The 23,375-nt window shown below is 49.0% G+C and overlaps 1 protein-coding gene across 7 annotated transcripts; it reads left to right on the top strand.

Moving 5' to 3' along the window:
- The first annotated feature begins 9,894 nt into the window (after positions 1-9,894).
- On the top strand, positions 9,895-21,788 carry BRD2 (bromodomain containing 2). 7 transcript variants are annotated; one of them, XM_044931657.2, is made up of 13 exons: positions 9,895-10,086; positions 12,678-14,000; positions 15,586-15,889; positions 16,497-16,634; positions 17,396-17,534; positions 17,613-17,827; positions 17,921-18,295; positions 18,819-18,947; positions 19,132-19,383; positions 19,500-19,765; positions 20,282-20,586; positions 20,819-20,941; positions 21,048-21,788. In XM_044931657.2, the coding sequence occupies exons 2-13, from the start codon at positions 13,972-13,974 to the stop codon at positions 21,182-21,184; spliced, it is 2,412 nt and encodes an 803-aa protein (XP_044787592.1). In that variant the 5' UTR covers positions 9,895-10,086; positions 12,678-13,971; the 3' UTR covers positions 21,185-21,788. The 7 variants fall into 7 exon arrangements, with proteins under 7 accessions (XP_044787592.1, XP_025127710.1, XP_025127707.1 ...); XM_025271922.3 differs by lacking the exon at positions 9,895-10,086 and adding an exon at positions 11,349-11,533 and having other exon boundaries at positions 12,678-13,997; XM_025271920.3 differs by lacking the exon at positions 9,895-10,086 and adding an exon at positions 11,350-11,533.
- Positions 21,789-23,375: the final 1,587 nt, after the last annotated feature.

The following is a 23,375-nucleotide window of genomic DNA, read 5'->3' as shown; positions in this document are numbered from 1 at the left end:
TTACCTTCCATTACCACCTACTTGCTGACATTTTCCAAATTCCCCTCTTTGGCTCAGACCTTGTTGATTCCACCATCCTTACACCAAACCTAAAGGAGATGCCTTTAGGCATCTCCACTTGGATGTTGTACACAGCGGTTCTCAAATTGTACTCACCACAAAATAGGGTCCCACAAGAAATTTTTATAAATGTGAATTTGATAGTAGGAATTTTTATTTATAAATGTATTTCAACACAGATATGACACCAAAGATGTTTATATAGTAATTTTTATTATGCAATACTTTAATAAGGTTATTTTGATTTTAAGCAACAGAAGTTAATCCTAGCTAACTTAACTTTTAAGCAAAAAGTCAAAGCATTAGTCACTCTGTGCTATGCTTAGTTGTTCAGTCACATGCGACTCTTTATGACCCCATGGACTGTAGTCCACCAGGCTCCTCTGTCCGTGGAATTCTCCAGGCAAGAATACTGGAGTGGGTTGCCATGCCCTCCTCCAGGGGATCTTCCCAACCCAGGGTTCGAACCCAAGTCTCCTGCATTGCAGGCGGATTCTTTACCATCTGAGCCACCAGGGAAACCCAAGAATACTGGAATGGGTAGCCTGTCCCTTGCTCCAGGGGAACTTCCTGACCCAGGAATTGAACTGGGGTCTCCTGAATTGCAGGTGGATTCTTTATCAGCTAAGCTACCTGGGAAGCCCATTAGTCACTCAGTTGTGTCCAACTCTTTGTGGCCCCACAGACTATAGCCCACCAGGCCCCTGTGTCCATGGAATTCTCCAAGCAAGAACACCAGAGTGACTGCCATTTCCTGTTCCAGGGGATCTTCCTGACCTAGGGATTGAACCCAGGTCTCTTGCATTGCAGGCAGATTCTTTACCATCTCAGCCACCATGCTGCTAAGTCACTTCAGTCGTGTCCGACTCTGTGTGACCCCATAGGCAGCCCACCAGGCTCCCCCGTCCCTGGGATTCTCCAGGCAAGAACACTGGAATGGGTTGCCATTTCCTTCTCCAATGCAGGAAAGTGAAAAGTGAAAGTGAAGTCGCCCAATCGTGTCCGATTCTTAGCGACCCCATGGACTGCAGCCTACCAGGCTCCTCCATCCATGGGATTTTCCAGGCAAGAGTACTGGATTGGGGTGCCATTGCCTTCTCCGTCAGCCACCATGGAAGCCCCTTAAAGGGGGGATTTATTGGATGGATATAGAGCTAGCTCACAAAATCAAAAGGGATAAATCAGCTAGTCTCAGGAAGGGGAGTCACAGGGGCCTTAGCAGCAGGGGTTGAGTTGCCATTAATATACCTCATCTTCAAAGGCCTCCAGCATCTTATCTTTCAAGTTTCATGTTGCTACAAGAGACAATCTGATTGTCTCCGCTTGTATTAGGTATGGACCTCTGGATCAATTAGTGGTGGCCAGGCACAATATCATCTCTGTGTCTTAGAGCTATTCCTGAAGAAAAGAGAATTATCACAAACCAAACAACCACCTCAACATAGCTATCTTGAACATACAGCATCCCAGACAATGGCATGAGATCACCTGAGGCATAAACATAATGTGAAATCTGTATATAAATATTTAGACAGCATTTCCCAGTCAACTCCCAAATGATATCTGTCATCTACTTGATGACTTATCACAGGTCTTGCCACAAATTCAAAATATACTTTATGACTTGACTCAATGTTGATTAATTAATTATAATATTTATATTCCACTAAATGATTTCCTTTGGATCTATGACCAAGTTTGAATTTTTTTTAAATTGTATTTATTTGGCTGCTCTGGGTCTTAGTTGCAGCATGTGGGCTCTAGTTCCCTGACCAGGGTTCGAACCCTGGCTCCCTGCATTGGGAGCTCAAAGTCTTAGCCACTGGACCACCAGGAAAGTCCCTGAATTTTTTTTTTTATCACGGAAAATTTCAAACAAACACAGAAGAATAGTAAACCCCCACACACCGTTTTGTTTTTTTTTAATCTGGCTGCATCAGGTCTCAGTTGCAGCACGTGAGGTCTTTATTGCATCATGCAGGACCTTTCTCATTGCGGTGCATATACTCTTGACTCAGTTGGGCTTCCCCTGTGGTTTGGAGGGTAAAGCATCTCCCGCAAGGCAGGAGACCTGGGTTCAATCCCCAGGTTGGGAAGATCCCCTGGAGAAGGAAATGGCGACCCACTTTAGTACTCTTGCCTGGAAAATGCCATGGACAGAGGAGGCTGGCAGGCTACTGTCCATGGGACTGCAAAGAGTTGCACGCAACCGAGCAACTTCACAGGCTCAGCAGTTGCAGCATGTAGGCTTAGCTGCTCTGCAGCGTGCAGGATCTTAGTTCCCCATCCAGGGGTCTAAGCCTGCTCCCCTGCATTGCAGGACAGATTCTTAAGCACTGGCTTAAGGAAGTCTCCCCCTATATGCTTGAAGTTTCAATAATTTAAACATGCTAAAAGTCTTCCATTCTTGTTATATCTATTCTATTCCACAGACATTTTTTTCTAGAGTATTTAAACAAATGCTATCATTATATTTCACAAGGAAACATTTCTAAGAGTATCTATAATAAATTTTCCTTTAACTGCCATACTATCACTACAAGTAACAAAATTAAAAATGACTGCTTAACTTAACCCAGTCTTGTGTTCATTTTTCCCCCCTGACTATCTCAAAAATGTCTAAGAGAAAGTTTGAAATCGAAAGCACTCTTGTTTTCAAATTGTGCTTTTATTTTTTTTAATTACTTTCCTATTTTACATGATGTCTCATAAACCTCTGTTAAACGTTCAGTAATGAATTTTTAGGCAAATTAAGTTCAGAAATTACTACACTGAATGTACTTCCATCTCAAAATTTACAAAACTAACCTCACCACCTTCCCCTCCCAGCATGCTCCAGCTCCCGTATTCAAGAGCTCAGTGTGTAGGTGGACTGTCTACCCAATCAGACGAGTCACAAATGTGGGAGTCAAGTCTGACAACTTCACCTTCCTCAAACCATCTCGTCCAGTTGTTCACTATCGATCCTACCTCTTCCATATCTCCTGAGTCTGTCCTCCATTCCTACTGCTTCAGGCCCTCAGTGGTTAGATTTTTTTTCCTGGATTACTGCAGTTTTCTTAGAATTGATCTCTCTGCCTCCAATCTCTCATTTACCAGTGCTGCCATGGGCATCTTTTTACTAGTACATTTGATCACATCATATTTATATGAAAACCTTCAACAGTTCTCTGCAGTCTGCCTTCCTTGACATACTTAAATGATCTGGACCCTCTTAATCTATCTCTGTATTAGTCCTTTGAAATTTCAGTTCCCTCAGAAAGCCTTGGAACCCAGAGTGGAGATGAGGGACCTCCTCAGTATGCGTCCATAGCACTGGCCTGCCCTTCCCATCATCTGTATTTTATCATTCTGTTCATGTCTGCTTTAGTCACCTCACTCCCACTGCAGGGTCTCAAGGGATCTTATCCTGTTCTTTTTTTACACTCTCAGCATGTACCAAGAAAGCCCACCACCAAGTGTCTGCTCATTGTATGGATAAATGGGCTGTAGGTTACTGAAGGTGCAAAACTGGGCCTGAAGAATCTGCAAGCCTTAGATGAATGATAGGTTGTTTCTTCTAATACTGGTATTTCAACAGTAAATCTCACCAGGCATGTCTATGGGCCACTCTACAAACATCTTCACTCCCACTGCCTTCCCCATGCACACCACCCCTCTTCCCATTTTCTCCTTCCCCTCTGCCACAGCCCAGAGTAAACCTGGCCACCCAGCTCCCACCCTTCCCTTCATTTCCTGCTCAGGGTATCTCTTCACATCCATATTCATTCTTCCTTTTTGGCTGCATTATTAGAATACAGAAATGCTGTCAACTCGGAGAAGGCAATGGCACCCCCACTCCAGTACTCTTGCCTGGAAAATCCCATGGATGGAGGAGCCTGGTGGACTGCAGTCCATGGGGTCATTACGAGTCAGACACGACTGAGTGACTTCACTTTCATTTTTCACTTTCATGCATTGGAGAAGGAAATGGCAACCCACTCCAGTGTTCTTGCCTGGAGAATCCCAGGGACGGGGGAGTCTGGTGGGCTGCCGTCTATGGGGTCGCACAGAGTCGGACACGACTGAAGCGACTTAGCAGCAGTAGCAACTGTCAACTACTCTGCAAAGTTGGAATTTACTATTACCATTATATAAATAATAAATCCTTGGCTCAAAGAGATTCATTCATTTATTTAGCAAATATTTATGGACTGTCCTCTATGTACTTGATAGTATGCCGGGTACCAGGCACCTACATGATCAAACTTGTAATCTAATGAAAACTTGTCTCTAATGTCTAGAGACATTAAATAAGTAAACATACAAACCTACAAAAGCAAATTGTAAAAGGCAGCATAAAGGAAAAGAACTGAGACCCCATAGAAAGACTAACTGAAATGGAACCTAGTGACATTGTGATGGGATATGAAGTGTGAGTAGGGGTTAGCGAAGCGGTGGGAGGGAGAGAAGGCTCTGAGGCAGGCGAAGGGCTGGAGGTCAAGGAGAGCCTGTGTGGCTGGTGTACAGTAATTAGTGATAAGAGACGACAGACAGATATGAGGCAAGAGGCAGGAAGAAGCAAGACCACATAGGGCCTCCTGAACCACAGTGAGGTTTCTAAGTGCAATTAGTTCTAATGCTGTGATGACTTTATTCCTTTTCATTCCATGGGTGAATGTATGCTGTGGTTCCTACCTGACCTATCTCCAGTCCCTCCAAAGCCAATCCATGGTGCACGCTGTTAAGTACGTCTTCCTATAAAAGTAACTCTAGCTTCTTTCAAAAAAATTAAGCAGCTCCTCCCTTTCTACAAGATTCAGTCTGAATTACCTGGCCTGGGTTTTCAGATTCCCTGTACTTTGACCTCTATCCCTAGATGACAGAAACGGCTCTCCACTGTCAATAACAATCCCCAATTACCAACCTAATGAGTTTTTCCCCTTTCTTCATGCTCTCACACTCTGTGCAGGATCTTGTCTCCTCGTTCAATCAGAATAGGGGTTCTTGGGAATTCCCTGGCAGACCAGTGGTTAGGCTTGGTGCTTCCCCTACCTGGTTCGATCCCTGGTTAGGGAACTAAGATTCACAAGCTGTACAGCACAATCAAAAAATAAAGAAAGAAAAGAACAGGGCTTCTTAACCTGCAGTCCACATGCCATAACATTCTGGGGTCCATGAACCTGGATGGAATAAAAAGAGCCACCTTTATGCCATAACATTCAGGGGTCCATGGACCTGGATGGAATAAAGAGCCACCTTTATATTTAAGAACATCTAACTAACTGAAACTTAACTTGATCAATGAAAAGAACAAGTCTTTGTAGTGTCAACAGTACGTGTAATGTTGTCATCAAGAGAGATCACCATCAATTAACATTTCATATCACAGTCTCAAAATGGATATCTCTACAATTATGAGTTGTTAGACTTGAAATAAATCATTTAACTTACTGTATTAGCATTCTATTAGTAAGGGAATACATATTACTAAATCATCACGCAGTTCCTTAAATACTTTGATAACTGCATATTTATGCCCTTACAAATATTATCAGACAAGGTCCAAAGGCTCCACCAAATTGCCCAAGTCCATAGCACAGACAAGCTTAAAAAACTCCTGATTAGTCATACATTCAGTAAACGTGAGGTCCTCACTGGAGCCCTCTCTTGTTCTGGGTTGTTCATATTACGTTGTTCTGCTTTTCTTTGTTTGATGTTCTTCCACTGGTTCCACTTCCTATTCTTGCTGCCTGTGTGAGGATGTAACCCAGATCTCGATGCTTAACCTACAACTAAATTGTCCCATACTTCCTCCCTTACAAATCTCACCTACCTGCATGACAGATTCAAACTATACCTCAAAGGTGACTCCCAAATCTACCTCTACCAATCTTTTTTCCTCAAATCTCAACCTTAGACTTTAAAACACCTGCTTCGCCTAACAACCAGAATACCATACCACTCAGTGGCAGACTTCCTGGGTTCAAATCCCAACTCCAGACACTTATTAAACATGTAACCATGTTTATTTAACATCTCTTGCTTTAGTTGCTTCATTTAAAAAATGGGAGTGATAACAATAGAATCTACTTTATAGGGTTACAAGGATTAGAAGAGTTCATACACATAAAGCACTTTTAGTAGGGTCCGAGACATTTCAACTCAATAAATGTTAGCTACCACCAGCCTCATCTCCTTCTAACACCTGACATTTTTATTTGGTGTTTAAAACAGGTACAGTGATAGCCACCGCAGATATGAAGACAGAATTCCTATTCAATGATATAATTCCGATCAAGCTGTTGCTCAATAACTTTCAGTGGTTCCCTATTAGGTCCAAACTTAACAGCACTGGAATTCATCATGTTGCCTCAAGTAAATGTACCTTCCAGTCTCCTCTGGCTCTACTTCTTGTAACTTATTCTATCTGGCCAGACTGAACGGCAATGCTCTGTGAAAATGACCTGCTCTGTTGTCTTTTCTCACACAATCCCAGTGTCTCAAATGTTCATCTGATAACAATAACTTTGTCTCACTACAAGTACTTCTCCCATACTACACATGGAGCCCCCCAACCACAAACATTACAATCTTACCTAAGTCACATACTTACTTAAACATCAACTTGCTTCAATATTTGCATACTCTGTGAGCACCTCTTATTGGCCAGATCCTGAGCCAGAAGCTGGAAGTTTGCTGCTATTGTTGTTTTTAAGACTATAGCATGGACCTGTTCTCAGGATCAAAATCAAGTAAGGGAGGGAAACGTGGCTCACATAAATGCCCTTCACTGTGAAAGGTGCAATTATAAGAAAAAGAGACACCAAAGGATGAGCAGTCATCTCAATTTGGAAGGCAAGGGTAGGCTTTTTGGATGATGGTATTTGGGCTTACATGGAATGAGCAAAAGCCTATTTCATGTAGTGAGAGCAGTGTGTGTGAAATATAGTGCAAAACAAAATGGCATGTTGGGGAACAGTTCAATATGGCTGGAGTATATATACGGGCCCATGAACAAGTGGCTAGACATGATGCTGGAGAGGTAGGCAGACCTTTCTGGCCAGCACAGGAATTTGAACTTTATCCCACAGGCAATGTGTGAAGGAAATGGCAACCCACTCCAGTATTCTTGCCTGGAAAATCCCATGGACGGAGGAGCCTGGCAGGCTATAGTCCACGGGGTCACAAACAGTCAGACACGACTGAGTGACTTCACTTTCAGGGCTTCCCTGGTGGCTCAGAGGTTAAAGCGTCTGCCTGCAATGCGGGAGACCTGGGTTCGATCCCTGGGCTGGGGAGCTCCCCTGGAGAAGGAAATGGCAACCCACTCCAGTATTCTTGCTTGGAGAATCCCTTGGAAAGAGGAGCCTAGTAGGCTACAGTCCACGGGGTCACAAAGAGTTGGACACGACTGAGCGACTTCACTTTTCACTAACAGCAGCATATGGCTCCAGTTGTATTTTGGAAAGCTCATTCCTGGCAGTGTTGTGGCAGAGGAAGAGAGGAAAATCTAGAGCAGCAATGTCCCAGAGAACTTTCTTCAGTGATGGAAATGCTCTGTAATTTGTCCTGTCCAATACAACAGCTGCAAGCCACACCGGGCTAATGAGAACTTAAAACGTGGCTAGGGCACCTGAGGAACTAAATTTAAAACAGTATTTAGTGTCAAACAGCCACATATGGCTAGTGGCTACCATAATGAACAGTGCAGCTTTAGAGACAAGCAAATCAGTTAGGAAGCTGTTGATACAGCTCAGGTGATTCGACTAGGGCAGAGGGTGAGTCAATAGCTGTATCAGAGGAACAATGATAAGTCAAGGGGATACAAAACTGTGAGAAAAATAAATCAAGAACGGCCCCCAGATTCTAGGTTTTTTGGCTGAATTACTGCTATCAGCCAGGATAATACATTAATAGAAGGAGCAGGTCTAGGCTGCATATAGGTTACACTGTTTTGAACGTGTTGAAGTGTCAGGGCTATCTAAGTGGTAAAATTAAGTACTGAGTTTTGCTCAGTTGAGTTGACTGAACTAAAGATACAGATTTGAGAGGCTGTGAGCCACTGAGTGAGATTACTTAGAAAAGATAAACACAATTAGAAGCAAACTGAGGCAAAATCTGGGCAAACATCAACACAGGTTAAAGAAGAGTCCACAAAGGACACCAAAGGAACAGCAGGACAAGCAGGAAAAGAAACAAGTGAGAAGTAGTCACAGAAATTAAGGGTGCGGAGAATTTCAGGAAGGAAGCCTGATCAAATGTCAAATACTTCAGTGAGGTCAAATAAGGTGAGAGCTGAAAAGTGCTTCCTGATTTTGCCAATTAGAAGGTCCTTGGTGACATTTGCCAAGACAGCGTCAGTAGTGGAAGAAATGGGCTAAAGAATGGGAAATGAGGCAGAGAGAGAAAAATTAACACAATTTCAGGTCTTGACTGGGAAGGGGAGCTGACAAGTACATAAGCGAGACCACAAGGGGATATGGTATTGATTAAGGTTATTTTCTTTCTTTCCTTATTTTTAGGAGGGGAAAAACCTAGAAGGGAGCAGTTTAAAACGCCAATTGGTAGAAAATGGAAAGCTTCAGAGTAACAGATCGGGTTGACAGGTCGAAAGGAAAATACGTGTCTTTAATCCGAAAAGAGGACTTCTAGTACTGATAAAATGGTAAAGAGACATACACGGCCGTTGACAGGTGGGAAACGGAAAGCCATAAGAGTTCTCAGGCAAGTTGGCCTTGCTGCTCCGGTCTGTGGGCGGGGAGTGGGGGTAATGAACTACAGACTGAACCACACTCTGAGGGTCATGGGTGGGGTTACTGCCCAGGAACAAAGCTTTAGGTGCCAACCATCCCTATGTTACCAAATTCGGAAGCCCCTGTGCCTCCTGCACAGTGAGGCTCATCAATCTAAACATCAGAGTTTGGAACAGAGCAAGGTTCATTACAAATTCATACCTGGGTGGCTCATACCCTAAGAATCCCAAAGTTGCTCAAAGCAAAAGGAAGTGATCAGAAGGCTATTAAGTTTTGCAGCATGCAGAGTCCAGACTCCCCCGCCTCCCCCTCGCCCCGCAGCATTCAATAAAGTAAGGAAGTCTAGGTAGACTCAGGCGAATTGAGAGGTTACGGGCCTAAGACAAAGAGGCCGAACACAATGCCCACGTCAACCGCCCACACCTCCGCTCCCCGCCGCAGGCACGACGAGGGTGGTGCCAACACTCCCGCTGTGGAACCACACTGCACCGCGGAGGGACCCCACCCTGCAAACCCTCACAACTCCAGGTCCAGGCCCCATCCTCCTCCACTGACAACAGCTCAGCAGCGCGCGCTCCCGCTGGACTCCGGGCCCGGGCGTCCCAAGCCACCCCTCACACCTGCGGAAAAGGAACCGAGTTGGGCCACCTCAGGACGCCACGCGAGGCCGCCTGCGTGGGGGAGGGGCTGCTGAGGCGGGAGGGCGCGCGCCGCGCCCGCTTCCGCCCCACCTACTGCGCGCGCTCCGAGCCCAGCCGCGGGGGCCACGGCTCACGCCTGCGCACTGCCGCCCTCCCCGCGGCCTCCCACTCTCCTTTCCCCTCCCCCAAGCCGGTCGCACCCTTGCGCCTGCGCAGTGCACGTTCCCGGGCTGCGGCAGCCATGCTGAACCCGTACGGCGCTACTAGTGGGGGGGATAGGGTCGAGGACAGCGGGATAGGCAGCCGAGGATGTGGAGAAGCAGCGGCGTTAGGGTGCTTTGGGTGTGTAGAGAAAGGCCTGGGCCATGCGGCCCCCTTGGCCCCTTGCGCGACCCCCGGGAACCTTCGGAAAAATCGGCCCCCGTGGCACGTGACCCAGATCAGCCAATCTGGGTGACGCTGACGTGGCCGCGCGGTCCCGATGCTCTCCCCACCCCCCAGCTCGGCCGGGAAGGGAGGGGCTGGGGGCTACGCCCCCTCCCCCAACGCAACCTCAGTTTCCGGGGGGGGGTGACACCCCGGATTACATCCTCCCCCCGCACCAAGCCAAGGGGAACAGTGGAGCCCCCCTGGAAGGTTCCGGGATCCAGGTGAGAAGGGGCCCTTGCCGGGCGGGCATGTTGTCATTTAAATGTCTAACCAATGGTGGGGAGTCCGAGAAGGAGATTCTTGGGGTGCAGAGAAGAACCCTGAGGTGGGAGCACTTGTCCTTCAAACAGTTTACAGCCAGTGGGAGCGGGGAGGGGGCGACAGGCGAGGGCCCCTCGGGTGGGGGAGGGGAATGGCCAACCTCTGTTTTCTTACCAATTGGAGGGCAAAGGGGCTTGGGGGCGGTATGACCCCCCCCGATTCCATTCGTCCCTTGGGGGTACAGGAGCCTGGAGCCAGGTGAGAAGGGATCCTTTTGGCGGCCTGAGGGTGGGGTGACCTAGTGGGCTGAGGAGTGGGAGTGGTGACTATAGTTCCTACTTCTAGAGGGGAATGCTGAGAGTTGGCAACCCAGGCTGTGAACTGAGATTGTTCCTAGGCGCCCACTCCCTTTCTCCCCAGAGGCTGTAGAAGGAGCATTTCTGTGCTGCTGTTGTGTCAGCGGTAGGAACCTGGCAGTCATCACATGGCATGGTGGAGGTTACGCTTCGAGTGGGTTATCGAATTTGTGTGCATTCACGTGGACCTGGCCTGCGGAGCCTTCTGAATAAACCTTGTTGCCCCGGAGGGGTCTTAGCTGAGCATGTGTCTATCACCAGCTGGGTAGAGTTTGCAGGCTAGAAGCTTGGGGTCTTCTTTGGATCAGGAACCAGGCCCAACGGGGGTCTCGAGAGAGGTTGAAAATCGTGGCTTGAGACACAGGAGAGTGAGTCTCGGAACCTGGAATGATTTCACAGCTCCCAAAGTTTCAGTTTTCTCCTGGGTGGTGTCTTTTGCCTTCTTCATCCCCTCCCCCATTCCTGAACAGTCTCTCCTTGTGTATTGCGGAGGAGGGAGCGGAAAGGAGGGAAGAGTTACTTTTCCAAATTACTGAGTACCAGTAGCCTCCCGTGTGACTCATTTGGGGGAAGGGACGATTGGGAGGCAGAGGAGAACAGTGATTTTCCGGAATGCAGGGAAATACGCCAGAATGTCTGGCTGCCCTTCTACTTTCTAATAAGGCCCTGTGGTCTCTCGACCTCTTAACTTTTTCTTCCCAGACCGGCCCTCAGATAGGCCTCTGTGCAGACTTGCAAGGCCCCTTGTGGAAGAAGGGCAGATTGGGGAGGCTGGGCCACTAGGGGGAGGGGGAGGGGAGAAGGCCTCTGCGAAAGTTGCTGTGTCATTGCTCTTCTTGCTGCAGCCGCCCGGGCGGGCCCGCTTGTACTTTTGAGGCCGAGGCCTGATCGGAGGGGGGGAGGAGAGGAGAGACTGCCGTCCCTGTGCGTGCTTCCCCCCCACCCCCGCAGGGTTTGCCCGAGTCTGGTGGTCGAGAAGACGAAAGGTTGACGGCCATTTTAGACGCAGTAACCGAGGTTAAGGCTCCAGGGCTGCTACGAAGGAAAGAGGGTAACAGTTCGAGGACTTACGCCCTCACGAAGCCCTGCGGTGGGGGGGGGGGGGGGGGGGGTGGCCGGATCTTATATTCGTTGGCTTTCGTGATTAATTTCCTTATTCAGATACGCATAGACTGTTTTCTTACTTGGTAGCCAGAAAAGGGGACAAGGGGGGGAGGGCCCCCAACTAAAGGCTGGGCGGGGGAAATTCTTTCCCTCTCTTTGAAGGGGACCGGGGAAGTCCAAGCGATGGCTTTAGCGATCCTAACCTTGCGCTGCGACTCTATTCACACGTAGTCTGTAATCTTATTCGGGTTACTAGGTGGTGGGAAAGATTGAGTGGGCTGGGGGGAGGGGGCGAAATTGAGCTCCCAAAATGGCTCCTGCCCCTCCTCGGAGGCGGACGGCCCGGGGGGAGGGGGGAGGGGAGAGGAGGAGGGGGAGGGCTAGTCGGAGCCGCAGCCGCCGCCGCCTCCGCTCGCCCTCCTCCCTGGCGCTGACCGATAGACCAGCCGCTCCGTGGGGAGTACTCCGGACCCTCGTGGGGGGGATGGGGGAGCCCTTCCGCCCCCCCGACGCGAGGACCCTAAGAGAGGGTGCGGGCCCGCCTTCGGAGAGGGGGGAAGGGCGGGCAGCGTGGGGAGAGGTCTGAGCTCGCCAGGAGGGGGAGGGTGCGCACCCTGATTCGCCCCTCGAAGGCCTTGTTTTTTCCGCTCTGAGCCAGACACCGGAGGGAAGTTTGGGGAGGAGGTGGGTTTCATTTTACAGGGTATACGGGTGCTTTTGTTGGAGATTTTGCTCCCACTCAAGGGTTGCCGAGGTTTTGTCGACCAGGTAGATATTTGTATTGGTAACTGAAGGTATCAGAGGGAGGGATTGAAGAGGTGCTTGGGATGCAAGTATTTAGAACGTGGTCTGTTTAGTTGCCTTGGAGAGAAGCCTTTGAGTTCACAGGGTAGATTCTGGGGCGCGTTTTTTATTTCGACTGCTTGGCCTGGGGAAGGAAGAGGAGGATTTGAAGGCTCTGGTAATTCTGCACTTTTGATTGCGAAGCACGGGAACGTTAGGTTCCTTCCTCGCTGTGTTTAGGAGCCCTCGGCCGTGTGCCAGAGTGGCAGGCCGCGGCTTCTAAGATGGCGTCTTCTTCCTCATTTCAGGTTCTTCACTGCGGCGGCCGCCTCAATCCCGAGAACAACCACCGCTGGAGTCCTGTAGCCACACCCCGGCGGGCCGAGCCTGGCTACGCCCACGCGGCCCCCTCCAATCCTGCTGGCCTGGCCAATGGAGGAGCTACGAATGGCACGACCTGCCCAAGCTTGGCAGTCGCCAGTCGCACTGGGCTTGGACGGCTGGAAAGACTTTGTTGGAAGGGGAGGCAGGGAGAGGGTGCTGCACCCCTGCCAACCTCCCTCTTTCCCTGGAGCTGCCGAACCACAGCGCAGCCAATTGGCTCAGAGATGTGGCGGGTTGCCGCTTCCCTGGGGGTCTATGCGGCACTCTTCTGCCTGGTGACTGACGCTTTGGAAATGAGGTTTATGACGTCATCGCTCCCGCTGACCAATAGAAAACGCTCCCGCGGAGAGGTGTTCCTCCCCCTTCGACTCGGCTTCTTCAGGCGCGTGAGCGAGCGAGCGCGCGCGAAGGGGGTGGGGGAAATCGCGAGCACGGTGGCGCGCATGAGCGGCGAGGCTCCTCCCCCTTGCCTATATATAAAGGGCTGGCGCGGGGCTCGGAGGCGCCATTTCGCGCTGGAGTGGAGCAGCCTCTAGAACGAGCTGGAGGATTCTGCGTATCTACACAGAGCCTTCGAGTCGTCTGGGGCCGCCATTACAATCCACGTCCATCCGCTTGGAAATGGCCTTCGTCTCGGCCTATGACCGGCCCCGGCGGACAGTACAGACCCCATAGAAGCCCCCGAAGCTCCCCTTTTTCGGGCCCCGCCCAGTTCTCGGAGTCTGTCCACCCCCTCTACTCCGCCCTCAAGAGGATTTCAAAGATGGAGGCGGCGGCTCCCTAAACCATTTTTCGTGTTCATCCGCCTCCATCCGAGATCGAAACGGGACCTCGTCCGCCCCGGACGGTCCTGGCAGGAAGAGGGGATCCTTGCAGACCAACGGCGGGCAGTATTGGCGACGGTGTCTGGGATCGGGGGCCGTCCTGGGGTTTGAAGAGCCCGTCCCCTTTCGCTCGCCCGCCTCTGCTGAGGCAGCCGCCATTTTCTCGCTGTCCGCCTCCTGCGGAGCGCGCCAAGCTGCTGGGAGTTCTCCGAGGGACAGCGCAGGAGATTGCTTTCGTGCCAGCCCGGCGGGGTGGGTTGTCGCCTGGAGGGCCGAGGGCAGCGGCCCCCGCCCTCCCCCCACTTCCCGGGTTATGCTGGACCGGGAGGTAAGGGGAACCGAGGCCACCCGGACTTTCCGCGGCTGAGGGCAGCGCCGGTTCCCCGTGGTCAAGATGCTGCAAAACGTGACTCCCCACAACAAGTACGTCCCGGCGAGCCGCGTGTGGGAAGGGGGCGTTGGGGGGCTGCGGCGCGCGGGTGTGAAGTGCCGGGTTCGGAGGGAGTGCGGAACCGACTCGGGCGCGTTGCTGTTTCGTGGCGCAACTGTTGGCTGTCGAGGCTCGCGGAGAGGGGTGAGCGGCGGTTTGGGGGCCGTGGTAGCGGCCGCAGATCCTACGTATGGAGGGAGCCGAGGTAGTCAATTTACATGTTACTTTTCCGCTGTGGTCAGATCTTAGCTGAGTCGGGCAGAGCGAGGTGGCGGCGGAATATGCAACGGGGGAGGACTTGGATGGGGCTGCAGGTCCTGAGGGTAGTGGGTCTGGTGTCTAAGCGACCGTTTGTCAGGCCTTCTGGGGCGGGGGTTCGTGGCCACATCTTGTGCTTTACAGGGTTGCCATGGTGATAGAGCTTCGGGGACTGGAAACGGGGATTCCCTGAGTAGGGTACAAGGCCCACTCTTACTCCGGGTTCCTAATGTCGGGGATAGGTCTTTAAATTCTTGATTTTCGGTGAGTGGTTTGGTTTTGTGTTGAGAGGAGTGTGTTGTGTTGCAGAAGATTGAATTTCTTGTCGCGTACGTGTGTGTATATGAGGTAGCATTGAGAGTTTCCTTCAGGGTAGAAAGGTGGAGCTAAGCTCTGGGATGTAAACAATGAGATCTTGGGCCTTGGGTAACACCTGGTCTTGAGGAGCCCCAGAGAACGTAAACTTGATGCACTGTTGGCCTTTGATCTCTAAAGGTGATGCTACAGTGGAACCTGTTAATGGCATCGCAGCTTTTGGCAGAGGTTGGGTAGGGGGAGGTCTGTATCACTTTTATGGGGGAATTTGCTGACCTTGACTGTTCGGACAGCTCTATTTTTTGAGTCCCTTCGACGGAGGAGACTGAATTTGCGAATAGTTAATTCCTGGAGGCTGGTAGCTTGAGGTCTTCCAGGCTGTGAAGTCTGATAAATACTCCTTGTCTGGTTCTTTTTTTTTTTTTTTTTTTTTTGGTATGGATCCGTTAGATTGCTTGCCCGTTGTTTGGAGTTAACTATTCCGAGCTTTGTGGAGAATGCTGATCCCTTCTGCACAGGTGGATTCTTAGGTGTCTGTCTCATCAGCGATTTATGATATTTTCTGTTTTGTTTCTTTTCATCCGTTCCCCTCAGGCTCAACCACCATGGCAACCACCAAGCCCCTAGTGAGGAGGAAGCTTGGGGCTTGAGTTCCTTGGCTCCACCCATTTTGCTTAAGTTCTGTCCCCGTAAGGCTGTGATTCTTAAATGGCTGGGCCCTATGAGAAGCTACTTGGGCTTCTTTTTCACTTTAAAACAGGTGAAAGAAGCCTATCAGATTTTAAGAACTCAGAAGATAGGGCTTCTTTGGGTATAGAAAAGGCGATAAGAGGTACAAGAAAAAAGCTCCACGGATTGTTTGGATACTGGATTCGTTTTCATAATCTTTACCACTGTTTTCACTTGATTCCAAGCCTAGATGTGCTGAGTGCAAATCTGTAAATTGTGGAATTCTATTAAATTCCACCAGATTACCACATCTGATTTTGTTTCCTATCTTCACAGGCTCCCTGGGGAGGGGAATGCAGGGTTACTGGGCCTGGGCCCAGAAGCAGCAGCGCCTGGGAAAAGGATTCGAAAGCCGTCTCTATTGTATGAGGGATTCGAGAGCCCCACAATGGCTTCAGTGCCGGCTTTGCAACTAACCCCTGCCAACCCACCACCTCCCGAGGTGTCCAATCCCAAAAAGCCAGGACGGGTTACCAACCAGTTGCAATATCTGCACAAGGTGGTGATGAAGGCTCTATGGAAACATCAGTTTGCATGGCCCTTCCGGCAACCTGTGGATGCCGTCAAACTGGGTCTGCCGGTGAGTAGAGAGGTTGGAGTGGGGAGGTATGGAAATGAAAAAGAATGCGTGTGCATGGAGGTGGGCTGCCTAGTGTAGGTAGGTGCTGCGGCCCCTAGGGAGTTCCCATTTCTACCCTGTAGGGCAGATAGCCACCAGATTTCTAGATTTTTGGTCCTTTGTGATTGATCCAACCGCTTGCTATCTAGGGTCTCTCCTTGTGCCCTCCATTTGTCCTTCCTTAACTTTTGTGCCCTGGCTCCATTTTACAGATTCCCACCCCAGGTTGGGAGAGGACCACGGTGGCCAAAATTCTTAGCTTCTTCCTTTCCCTCATGCAGCCCATGGATAGCCAGCCCCAGAGGTAATGTCACAGGATGGGAAACTTTTCCAGAGTGGGTGGGAGATGGGTGGTTAGAGCAAGGCGATAGGGGTCTCCTTATGGGTGATCAGAGTCCTGTTCCCATTTTTTTATCCCTATCCCATAGTTTTAATTGGGGCCGCAGTTGAGGAGACTATGTACTCTCCTGACAGACTTGGGTGTGTGTGTGTGTGTGTTGGGGTTGGTAGTTTGCCTGAGAACAGGCATATTTCTTTCTGTGGTCTGACCTACCACTTCTTTCTTTAGGATTATCACAAAATTATAAAGCAGCCTATGGATATGGGTACTATCAAGAGGAGACTCGAAAACAACTACTATTGGGCTGCCTCAGAGTGTATGCAGGATTTCAACACCATGTTCACCAACTGCTACATCTACAACAAGGTGAGTTTTTGTGTGTTATTAGTTAGGGAGAGCGGAGAAGGCAATGACACCCCACTCCAGTACTCTTGCTTGGAAAATCCCATGGACGGAGGAGCCTGGAATGCTGCTGTCCATGGGGTCGCTGAGGGTCGGACACGACTGAGCGACTTCACTTTCACCTTTCACTTTCACGCATTGGAGAAGGAAATGGCAACCCACTCCAGTGTTCTTGCCTGGAGAATCCCAGGGACGGGGGAGCCTGGTGGGCTGCCGTCTGTGGGGTCACACAGAGTAGGACACGACTGAGGTGACTTAGCAGCAGAGTTGGGGAGAGAGTGCATTTCTTAACACTACTTTATCATTGTAAAGTTTAAATCTTTTACTGAAGGTGTTCTCAGTAGTTTGGTATCTAGAAAGTCTGTTTGCAAAGATACCACTGCAAACAGTGATGTGGCTCCAGAGATCCAGGATTAAGAGATGTTTAAATACAACACTGCTGATGGTCTTGTGAATAGTGGCCTTACTTCCCAGAAATCTCGGGAGACTTGAATAGAAGAGGAACTGATCAACTCTGAATCTCTCACTTTTTATCTTTGTTGCATATTGAGGGGCAAAGTTGGAAGAGATAAAAGGGAAATGAGTGGCCCAGTATAGGTAATTTTTAGCACTTTGATGGAGTTGTGTAAGGGAGTAGTGATGATGCCTGGGGTTAGGTATTTCCCAGAGAAAATGGTTTTACCTCTCTCCTTAGCATTTGAACTTTTTGTTTGTGTTTCCTGTAGCCCACTGATGATATTGTCCTGATGGCACAAACGCTGGAAAAGATCTTTCTGCAGAAAGTGGCATCAATGCCACAAGAAGAACAAGAACTTGTGGTTACTATCCCTAAGAATAGCCACAAGAAAGGGGCCAAATTGGCAGGTAGGAAGAGAAGGAGTTTTGCTAATAGAGACCAAAAGATGGGAATGATAATCAGACTAAACTCTTTCTGCTCTCCAGCGCTCCAGGGTAGTATCACCAGTGCCCACCAGGTGCCTGCCGTCTCTTCTGTGTCTCACACTGCCCTGTATACGCCACCACCTGAGATACCTACCACTGTCCTCAACATTCCCCACCCGTCAGTCATCTCTTCTCCTCTTCTCAAGTCCTTGCACTCCGCTGGACCCCCACTCCTTGCTGTCTCTGCAGCTCCCCCAGCACAGCCCCTTGCCAAGGTATACATCTGTGGATTTCTTTGGGGTAATGAGGAAGGAAAAGTCTTAAATGGGGTGAATCCAGAGTAAAAGGCACCTGTCTTTTCTCCACAGAAAAAGGGGGTAAAGCGGAAAGCAGATACTACCACCCCTACACCTACAGCTATCTTGGCTCCTGGGTCCCCAGCTAGCCCTCCAGGGGGTCTGGAGCCTAAGGCAGCACGGCTCCCCCCTGTGCGTAGAGAAAGTGGCCGCCCTATCAAGCCCCCACGCAAAGACTTGCCTGACTCTCAGCAACAACACCAGAGCTCCAAGAAAGGAAAGCTGTCGGAACAGTTAAAACATTGCAATGGCATTTTGAAGGAGTTACTGTCTAAGAAGCATGCTGCCTATGCCTGGCCTTTCTATAAACCAGTGGACGCTTCTGCTCTTGGCCTGCATGACTACCATGACATCATTAAGCACCCCATGGACCTCAGCACTGTCAAGGTACCCACTGCATGGGGCAGATGGGATACTCAGGCAGTGATTGGAACCTAAGGATCAATAAAACAGTCACCTTTTATGGGCGTGCAGCTATCTTGGCGTTTTACTTTTACAAAATAGTGAGGCAGAAGGTCACATACTCTTAATGAGTCCATATTTTCTGGAATTGGAAACAGTGTGGTGGGTTTTACGTTCAGAGCATCACTGCTTGTACTCAGGTCCTATCTACTGGAAGTGTTGCGTTAGGGTAGGGGAGTAAAGGGGTAGCCCAATAGTTGGAGGCCACACACACCTCCACTTTTCACTTAGAAATAATGATTTTTTTTTCCCTAGACATAGATATTTATTCAGCCCACCCAAATTCCTTTGACTTCAAACTTGAGCGCCAGTGTATAGGTCCTTCCCGTCATGCACATCCCACCCCCCACTGTGCTGTCTAGAGGGCTGTTCTTGGCAGTGTCTGGGCCTGGCAGGGAAAGGTGAGTCTCCCTGCCTGTGCAGCTTCTGATGCTGCCTCCTTCTGCAGCGGAAGATGGAGAATCGCGATTACCGGGATGCACAGGAGTTTGCTGCTGACGTGCGGCTTATGTTCTCCAACTGCTATAAGTATAATCCTCCAGACCATGATGTTGTGGCCATGGCGCGAAAGTTACAGGTGAGTGTCAAGGTTGGAGTTTGAAGAATAAATGAAGTTGGGGGAAGGAATTTTGCCATCTGTGCTGCATAGCCTGAACATGAGGCTCCCCAATCTATGCAGTTGTATGTTGGCACTGCCAAATGGCTGGGTATGATCAGGGTATATCGACTAGGCTGGTTTTGAGTCTGCTGTCTCTTTCTAGGATGTATTTGAGTTCCGTTATGCCAAAATGCCAGATGAACCACTGGAACCAGGGCCTTTACCAGTGTCTACTGCTTTGCCCCCTGGCTTGGCCAAGTCATCTTCAGAGTCCTCCAGCGAGGAAAGTAGCAGTGAGAGTTCTTCTGAGGAAGAGGAGGAGGAAGATGAGGACGAGGAGGAGGAGGAAGAAGAAAGTGAGAGCTCTGACTCCGAGGAAGAAAGGGCTCATCGCTTGGCTGAACTACAGGAACAGGTACTTTGTCGCTGTTGAGTTTACTGGGTGAGGTTCATGCTGTCTTTGGCTTAATTTTTTTTTTTTCATTGCTTTATCTATGTATTTTTTTCAATTTGTTTCTCTTTTCTCTCAAGCTTAGAGCAGTACATGAACAACTGGCTGCCTTGTCCCAAGGCCCAATATCCAAGCCCAAGCGAAAGAGAGAGAAAAAAGAGAAAAAGAAGAAACGGAAGGCAGAGAAGCATCGAGGCCGAGCTGGGGCTGATGAAGATGACAAAGGCCCTCGGGCACCCCGCCCGTCTCAGCCCAAGAAGTCCAAGAAGGCGGGTGGCGGTGGGAGCAGTGGCGCTGCTACGCTGGGTCCTCCTGGCTTTGGGCCTTCTGGAGGAGGGGCCACCAAGTGAGTTCTAACAGGGAACGAGGCAGAGATTTCTCCCATTGCTTGCAGTTTTCTCTAAACCTGGGGACAGTGGTGGTGTTTTGTTTTGTTTTGTTTTGTTTTGTTTTTTCTTTTTTATGGCAAGTGTCCAGATGAAATAGACCTTGAAGAATATAGGGTCTTTTGCAGCTGCTCCCTACCCCTCTCTAAGCCAGAGTCTGTACTTTTTTGTATATTCTTTTTTTCTGTAGTCGGGGATGGGTTAGTGCTTTAGGTACAAAAAAAAAATAGACCTGTGCTGACGTACTTGTATTTATTTCTCAAAGCCCAACTGAGATTAATATAAAATATTTGTTGTGTAAAGAAGCTCTGCTCCCCTGAGGAACACGCAAGTGTCTGTGCTATAGCCCATCTCTGACTCACTCATTTGCCTTAATGGAAACAGTTCTTCAGGCAAGAAATCCAGATCACTGGATTAAATAGTGAGAATGTGTTGAGGTAATGTGTTCCCCCAAGTGATAATTTTCTTTTGCTCAGACTTCCCAAAAAGGCCACAAAGACAGCCCCACCTGCCCTGCCTGCTGGCTACGACTCAGAGGAAGAGGAAGAAAGCAGGCCCATGAGTTACGATGAGAAGCGGCAATTGAGCCTGGACATCAACAAGCTACCCGGGGAGAAACTGGGTCGCGTTGTGCACATAATCCAAGCCAGGGAGCCCTCTTTACGTGACTCAAACCCAGAAGAAATTGAGATTGATTTTGAAACACTCAAGCCGTCCACACTTAGAGAGCTTGAACGTTACGTTCTTTCCTGCCTGCGAAAGAAACCTCGGAAGCCGTATAGTGAGTATGAAACGAGATTCCCAAGTTGACTTAGCGAATTCTTGTGTGATTCTGAGGACAATTTAGAGAAGGAGGTGGGGGGTATGCTTGATGCACTTGGAATCATCAGTTCCTGGGATGATGGGTTGCATTAGTTGCTTCCTTAAGTTCAAGAAAGGCATTTGGCAACAACAGGGGACAGGGAAACCGGAGTGCTCCTGGCTATGTTAGTCCTGGTTTGTTTCTTTTCTAGCTATTAAAAAGCCTGTGGGAAAGACAAAGGAGGAACTGGCTTTGGAGAAGAAGCGGGAACTAGAAAAGCGGTTACAAGATGTTAGTGGGCAGCTCAATTCTACCAAAAAGCCCCCCAAGAAAGGTGAGTGTCCCATAAGCCACTGTGAGTTCATTATATCCTGCTCTCTTGGGTCTTCAAAAGTGGAATGTAGGCTTACACATTTTTAAACTTCACCTCTGTTCTTCAGCGAGTGAGAAAACAGAGACATCCTCAGCACAGCAGGTAGCGGTGTCCCGCCTCAGCGCTTCCAGCTCCAGCTCGGATTCCAGCTCCTCCTCTTCATCTTCCTCCTCTTCAGACACCAGTGATTCAGACTCAGGCTAAAGGGCCAGGCCAGATGGGGCAGGAGGCTCCGCAGGACGGGACCCCTAGACCGCCCTGCCCCGCCCGCTCCCTCCTGTGGTGTGGCACTTCTCATCTCACCCCCCCCCCCTCCGTGAGAGAGCTGGCTCTGCAGGGGGGATGCAGGGAAAAGACTAAAGGGGGGACGGGAAAACGGACAAAAGAGGACTGAGCTCCCAGCCCCGCGGAGAGTGCCCTGTAGGCATAGAGCCCCATTCAAAAGGGCTGGGGCAGGCAGGGGTATCGGGTGGGAATGGGCAGAGGCCCGGATACAGGCTTACTGAGGCCACAGCTGCCCTGCTCACTTAGAAAGGCCCTGTTTTGAGATTGTTTGTTCTAATTTATTTTAAGCTAGGTAAGGCTGAAGAGGGGTGGGGCCATGGTCCCTCAGTTTCCATGGGGAGGGAGGAAGGGGGAGCTCTTTTTTTACGTTGACTTTTTTTTTCTACTCAGTTTTCCCTTTTCCTTCTGCTCCATTTGGGGCCCCTGGGGGTTTCAGTCATCTCCCCAATTGGTCCCCTGGATTGTATTTTCTTTTGTCTGTTGATTCTAACTTGTAAATAAAGAAATATTATTCATGTTCTGAGTTCATTACCTTAATGATGGTTGTTTTTGTAGTTGCTTCAAAACAAATGGAATACGCTTAATTTTGAGGAATATTGGGGGGTGGGTGGGAAGAAGGATCATCCTGTTTTAAATAAATCTGTAGGCTGTTGCTGTGATAAAAGTGCATCTGCCCTTTGTAAAGTGAATCCTCCAGAATAACTTAAGGTTCACAATCTGCTCTGATTCAGATGAAGCCAACACCTGGCTCATTTGGCCAAGAGTTTCAAACTCAGGACTTTGAACAGGCTCAGATTTTTCGCTGGTTCTGGATGTGTAGAGTGTCCCCTGAACACTGAAGTTACCAACTAGATGTGAAAGGGATGAGAGCAGCCAGCAATGGGTACTTCCCTTGCACTGGGCATCTGCATTAAGGGGCAGGTGTGCCTATTTTTATAATTTGCTGGTTTGGCTTCAAATTGCATGTTTGCAGAGCTTTGCAAAGTTGCCTAATACAAATGCCAATTTACAGGATTCCAGCAGTCTACCAAATGGAAATCAAAAAAACGCGTTTGCACAAGTCTAGCCCTTTCTCTTGCTAAAGACAAAAGGTCTCTATACTTAAGAACAATGAAACATTTGGGTTCCATCCAGAATTTGGGGCCTTAAACCATACAAAAGCAAGAGCTTTCAGTGTAACAGGTATGGTAGAAAATCTTTAATTTTTTAAGTGAAGACTGGCTTATTCTGTATGTTGCCAGAAACACGTATGGTAGAAATGGTAGTGGTGATTTTGGAAATAGCGAAAGGTTGGGTTCTAGCAGATTCTCAACTCTTGAATCTTTGCTCTCCAGAGCTGCTAAAAGCTAGTAACGTGGAATTATATCTGAAAATTGTTTTGGCCACACCCTGTGGTTTGTGTGATCTTAATTCCCGGGCCAGGGATTGAACCCATGCTGGCAGTGAAAGTACTGAGTCCTAACTGCTGGACCCCCAGGGAATTACCTAAAGTCTTAAACTGAGGCCTGGGCAACAGCTCAAAGAGTAACACAGGCAGGGTTGAGATGGCTTGTTTGTTACAATTTTGCAAGGACCTTAGTTTTTAAATGAGACCCATGAGGGGGCTTTGAGCCAACTTGTGAGGCTGACTCAGTGAGGGAACTCCAACTACATTTAAACTCTTGTCCTGAAAGTTCAGAAGTACTTAATTGGAGTGGGATAGAATTTAAGTCTGGAAGGATAAGTGATTTCAATTAGATGTGTGTCTGTTTGCCTAGCACTATGTCACATTTAAAAGGGAATTGAAGGTTTGAGTTTGGCAAGGAGACCAGTTAGAATCTTAACGTCTGTGGCTGTATCCCCTTCAAGTATTTTTAAATTGTGGTTTGGGAATATAAAGATTTCAACTGTCAGGAGGTAAGTGACTTGACGTGTTCAGTTGCTAAGTTGTGTCTGACTCTGTGACCCAATGGACTGCAGCACGCCAAGCTTCCTTGCCCTTCACCGTCTCCTGCAGTTTTCTCCAACTCATGTCCATTGAGGACATCCAATGATCCCATCCTCTGTCACCCCCTTCTGCCCTCATACTTTCCCAGCATCAGGGTCTTTTCCAATGAGTCAGCTCTTTGCA

Source organism: Bubalus bubalis, chromosome 2 (assembly GCF_019923935.1).
Source record: "Bubalus bubalis isolate 160015118507 breed Murrah chromosome 2, NDDB_SH_1, whole genome shotgun sequence".
In the NCBI taxonomy this organism is placed as follows: Eukaryota; Metazoa; Chordata; class Mammalia; order Artiodactyla; family Bovidae; genus Bubalus; species Bubalus bubalis.
The sequence above is the reverse complement of the archived record's forward strand: the minus strand, read 5'-3'. Positions and strand labels throughout refer to the sequence as shown.

Excerpts from the sequence above, each read along its gene's own strand:
- BRD2 (XM_044931657.2), top strand. The coding sequence starts at position 13,972 with ATGCTGCAAAACGTGACTCCCCACAACAA. Across the intron at positions 16,635-17,395 it reads ACTGCTACATCTACAACAAG|CCCACTGATGATATTGTCCT; the intron begins GTGAGTTTTTGT and ends TGTTTCCTGTAG. Across the intron at positions 18,948-19,131 it reads CCATGGCGCGAAAGTTACAG|GATGTATTTGAGTTCCGTTA; the intron begins GTGAGTGTCAAG and ends GTCTCTTTCTAG.